At 36.5% G+C, this 5,000-nt stretch overlaps 1 protein-coding gene across 1 annotated transcript in view; it reads left to right on the top strand.

Annotated features, from left to right (window-relative positions):
- Positions 1 to 1,127: 1,127 nt before the first annotated feature.
- The window catches only part of LOC136843484 (ionotropic receptor 21a-like), an 18,639-nt gene continuing 14,766 nt past the window's right edge, over positions 1,128 to 5,000 (top strand). Inside the window, exons 1-2 of the mRNA XM_067112020.1 lie at positions 1,128 to 1,470; positions 3,608 to 4,087. Coding sequence (XP_066968121.1) covers positions 1,128 to 1,470; positions 3,608 to 4,087 — 823 coding nt within the window. The remainder of the gene's footprint in view (positions 1,471 to 3,607; positions 4,088 to 5,000) is intronic.

Below are 5,000 nucleotides of genomic sequence, written 5' to 3'. Positions count from 1 at the left end.
ATATATGAATACCGATAGAATGGGAAATTAAAAAAATAGCAAAAAGGAGAATCATTTTATGAAATTTAGTTTATGAAAGAAGGTGGAAATTGACGTACGATACCTGCCAGAAATTGTACTCAAATAGCAATGTGACGTTAAGCGAAAGCTATGAAAGTGTACATATCAAAAAACATTGTTTTTCATTTTTTCTCATTCTCTACTCTTGAAATATTGTGTGTGAGAGAGAGAGAGAGAGAGAGAGAGAGAGAGAGAGAGAGAGAGAGAGAGAGAGAGAGAGAGAGAGAGAGAGCGTTCCTCTTAATGGATTATTACAATTGATAATTTTTTTTAAACTGGAACCATACTTCTGAACATAGTGAAACATGGAAAGTAACAGGAAAGAAAAAGGAAAATTATTTTGACAATTATAATTCAGTGTTTTCAAGTTGGAATTCCATTTCCTTCACAAGTGTAATAGAAGTTTTCTACGGAATAAACGAACCTACTGAAACATTTCTATGGATAAATGTCCTACATCTTTCCAGGACTTCGTCGTTAATGTTTTATTCACTATTAAAGATGATTTTCAATTTTGTCTTTCTGGCAATGAAAGTCAATCTCGAAACATCTACAGCAACGCGTAATAAACTCTGCCTTTTACCACCCATTAAAAGTGCTGTCAATTTCGCATGCGTAGTTACATTAAGGAGCATACAAGAATGATGCACTGCCAAGTAGCAATGAATTATGTCTCCAGTTCTCTGTCATGTTGAACGGGGTGTGTCACCAGTGAGGGGCAGGTTGAGACAGGCGATATTCATTAGCGGAGGTGGACGGGTGGGGCTGGAGGTGAATCAGTAAGAGATATAAATGCCGGGGAAAGAGTTGACTTGAATCTTAAAGCTGCCTTTAACCGAGTGCCAACAAGGCCTTGGTTCCACCCAGTAGCGGGCTGCCCTAGAATAAGAGCCCGTGCCAGCATAAGGCTGGCTTAATCTAAAAACAACAGTTCCTACATTTACTTGCTATTCTCATTTTACAATTTTAGGTAAGCTGCTTTGCCGCCCCCCACCCCAACTCTATTTCTCGCTCTCTGTTTTGGTAATGACTAAAATCACTCTAAATCTTACAAAGTTACCCACACCATGAACTTGGCAAGAATCGTCGTTTTCATCCTCGTTATCACGGAGTACAAACCCTGCGTCGGGGCCTCTGACAACCAAACGGAAACGCCTGCGATAGGAGACCTCTTCCATAAGACCCTGAGCGAAATTTTATCAGGCCCTCTCAAGGGACGGAAAGTGACAGTCGTCGTGGGCGAGGACCAAGAAATCAATTCCGCTGTAGATATAGGCATATCGTCTTGGGAGATATCGGAGCCAGTATCTCTCGTGCGCCTGCCTGTGGTCATTCCCGAAGAACGGGGAAAATTTTTTGACAACAAGACTGGCGGTTATCAAGGATTGGTCCCCTTTCCTTTGGAATCCGGTAAGTACGACGGGATAATCATTGTATATTTTAATGACGTTTCGGTACGTAGCAACTTATAAAATAGATCTAAAGCACTACTGCTCTTTTCGAAAGTAATTTTTTTCTATTAAGAAATTAGGAATCATAGTCTATTTTTTAGTTTTAAATAGTACTACAGTAATATAGTGACATGGCTGAAAAGAAAAAAAATGTTCTTCTCAACGGTAATTTTTACGTGCATATGAAGAGATATTTTGATGTCAACATATATATTTAATAGTGTAGTTCATAGGAACTTTAGATTGGTTGTGTAATTAACAGGCCTTTCATGAAATTAGACGACCGTTTTCTCTAGTGTTAATTAAGACAACAAAGGGAATGAAATTCATAAATAAACCGAACTACCCTTCTTTACGACAAGAACGAAAGATATCTCTCAGTTATAGGATTATAGTGGTCATTCTCTCTCTCTCTCTCTCTAGATGTGTATATATATATATATATATATATATATATATATATATATATATATATATATATATATATCAACGGATAGGTTTGCTTAAAAGCAAATGGATGTTACAGACTAAATACACACACAAAACAAAGATACAACACCTTCTAAAAACATAACAAACATCTCACACGTCTCGAACTCTCGCCATACCCGCGCAATAACTTCTCGCTTATAAGGGCGTTGGGTCGGGTATGATACATGAAACATACGTACCGGGGTCTAAGCGATGTCAGGCAGGGCAGCCGATCGAGACCACAGGTCTACCCCAAAGCCAAATCAAAAAGTCCTTCAAAGAAGGCATCTGCTTACCCCATACAAAAATGGGAATAAAAGCACGTTAAAAAAAAAAAGAAGAAGATATATATATATATATATATATATATATATATATATATATATATATATACATATATATATATATATATATATATATATATATATATATATATATATATATATATATATATATATATATATATATATATATATATATATATATATATATATATATATATATATATATATATATATATATGTGTGTGTGTGTGTGTGTGTGTGTGTGTGTGTGAGCGTGTCTATGTGTAAAACAAGAGTTTAGGATTATGAGCGAGCCAAATCTACCCTGCTTTTTTCAAAACATTAGTGAACATTCAGTCGATTTCACGAGATAAGATCTTATCCAGAATCAGCTACATGGTAAAAGAAACTAGGGACACTGAAAGTTAACCTAACCAAGAATAAGTCATATGCACTCTACTTCCATTTTAATTCTACATATTTCATGCTTGTTTAGTATGTTTTTATTTTATTTTTCATGCAGATTCAGCGTATCCGGGAGTCATAAAAACCGGTCGGGATTTAAAAAGAAAAGCAGCTTAATTCAATTTCATCACGGAAATATATATAAATCAAATCATAACTAGGCTGGTGCAGAGGAGCATGGCTCCTTCCCCTAAGTTGTGGTAAATATAAACCAAGAAAGTATAAAATCCATAAAGGTAATGAAATGTGTAATGAATACTTTATAATTTAAAATTCGCAAATAAGCAACAATATGTGATCTATAATTAAAGACTAATGTTCACAAACAAATGTTAGTACAGGGCGTGTAATTAGAATCTGACGTGGAAACTTTTACCATCTGTTATGAAATTCAGCGCCAATTAACTTTTTGTGTGTGAAGATTAATTCCAACTTACAATCCTTCGCAACTGAAATTCTGGTTATGCTGGCAATAAACCTTTTTTAAATTAAAATTTTTGCTTGTGTAAAGCTATCTGATTTTTCACTAAATGCAGCCAACTCTGATGACTTTATTCAAATGAAATTTGCTTGGAAGGGGATTTATTGGCAACTATAATGTCATTTCTAGTTGCAGTGCAGAGAGAGAGAGAGAGAGAGAGAGAGAGAGAGAGAGAGAGAGAGAGAGAGAGAGAGAGAGAGGGACGTGATGTATCCGTCTCACGACTAACGGAAAGTTATAGAAATAATAAGCACGTATGTTTCCGTACAGTAAGATAAAAGAAACTCACCCCCCAAAAAAATTACAACTAGAGACACTTCGTCACAGAAGTAAACAACACCCACTTGTTGGATAAACAACCATAGTTTCAAACCTCTGTCATTTTTTCTTTCTAGGTGCTGTTGTGATCATCTTCACACCAATAGATTTATGGTGGCTCTTATATTTCCCTCCAGTAGAATGGTCATTATCAGCTGTATTGATTATAAAACTGAACTCCTGCAGTCCTTCAGACATGTTACGTTTACCCTTAGCCACAACGTCCCCTTCAGTAGCCCTGATCTGCCCTTCCAGCTCCCGAAAGACACCAGTTTCCAATGGCACTTCCCTCCAGGTCTGGACGTGGAAACCCTTTGCTTCGGGTCGTCAGCTGGTGTACCTGGGACCCTGGTCTTCTCAAGTCTTTGGAACCTGGAAACACCTGTTCATCGACAGGTTCAGCGACATGACACAGAAAGAGATCTCTATCTTGTGCCAGACAAAAGACAGGCCTCTGATCTACACCGACTCTTCAGGAGTACTGAAGGGGCTGAATTTCAATATCATGAAGGCTCTGTCGCGATGGTTACAGTTCGGGATAAAGTACACACTTGAAGGTAAGCGTTTGTCACTGGTGTTGTCTTTCTTATTTAATTGTATGCATGTACTTTTATTTTTTTGTAGAAACACGTACGGACACAACCATACATACACACACACACACATATATATTATATATCTTTAAACGCTGTCACACACAGCAGTTTACCCATTAGTAATTAATAGTATGTATATATATATATATATTATCACTCATTTGAAGAATAGCTAGGATTCTGTGCACGAAAAATATATTTATTGATGAAAGTAAGATAAGAAAAGGAGAAAATTGACACTCAGGGACATTTTGGTGGTCTTACACAAGGGGTTACCTATTAACAAACGGTTTGATACAGAAACTAAACAAACTGCTCTAAGACTCAATCGATTATAATCTTGCTTGTCAGTGAAACAGAATTAAAGCAGAAATCAGAAGCACCCAGATGCTAGAAATAATGAATCATAACAAAGTTGCAATGCAAATTGAATATACGCATGGATAAAAAGTGGTTTAGATAAAATCTTAGAGTATGATATAGCTACCTTTGGCAGTTCTGGGGCTCAAGGAGCGTAAGCGTATGTGAAACTAAAGGGCGCTCATAATTGTACGATCACATGCCTTAAGCACCAGGTGTTTAGGGACGACAATCTCATAATGGAAGATCACGTAATTGCTCACAGGTGGAGACATTGATGAAAAACTCAAAAGACTGAAAAGGTTTGCAATGCCAGAACGAAAATTTACTGGGGTACAGAAACCTAACAGACGGATTTTACCAAGTTAAGGTTGCACAGAAGTTTTGTTTTCACTCCAGGATGACCTGTTATTTTGGACAATGCGTTATCTAATATCTTGCATTCTCAAACAGTTATGCTATTATTATTATTACTAGTAACAGTATATTGTATATATTTAAGCCTTTGTCATTT

This window comes from Macrobrachium rosenbergii, chromosome 11, assembly GCF_040412425.1.
Source record: "Macrobrachium rosenbergii isolate ZJJX-2024 chromosome 11, ASM4041242v1, whole genome shotgun sequence".
In the NCBI taxonomy this organism is placed as follows: domain Eukaryota; kingdom Metazoa; phylum Arthropoda; class Malacostraca; order Decapoda; family Palaemonidae; genus Macrobrachium; species Macrobrachium rosenbergii.
This window is presented reverse-complemented; position numbering and strand designations above follow the sequence as displayed.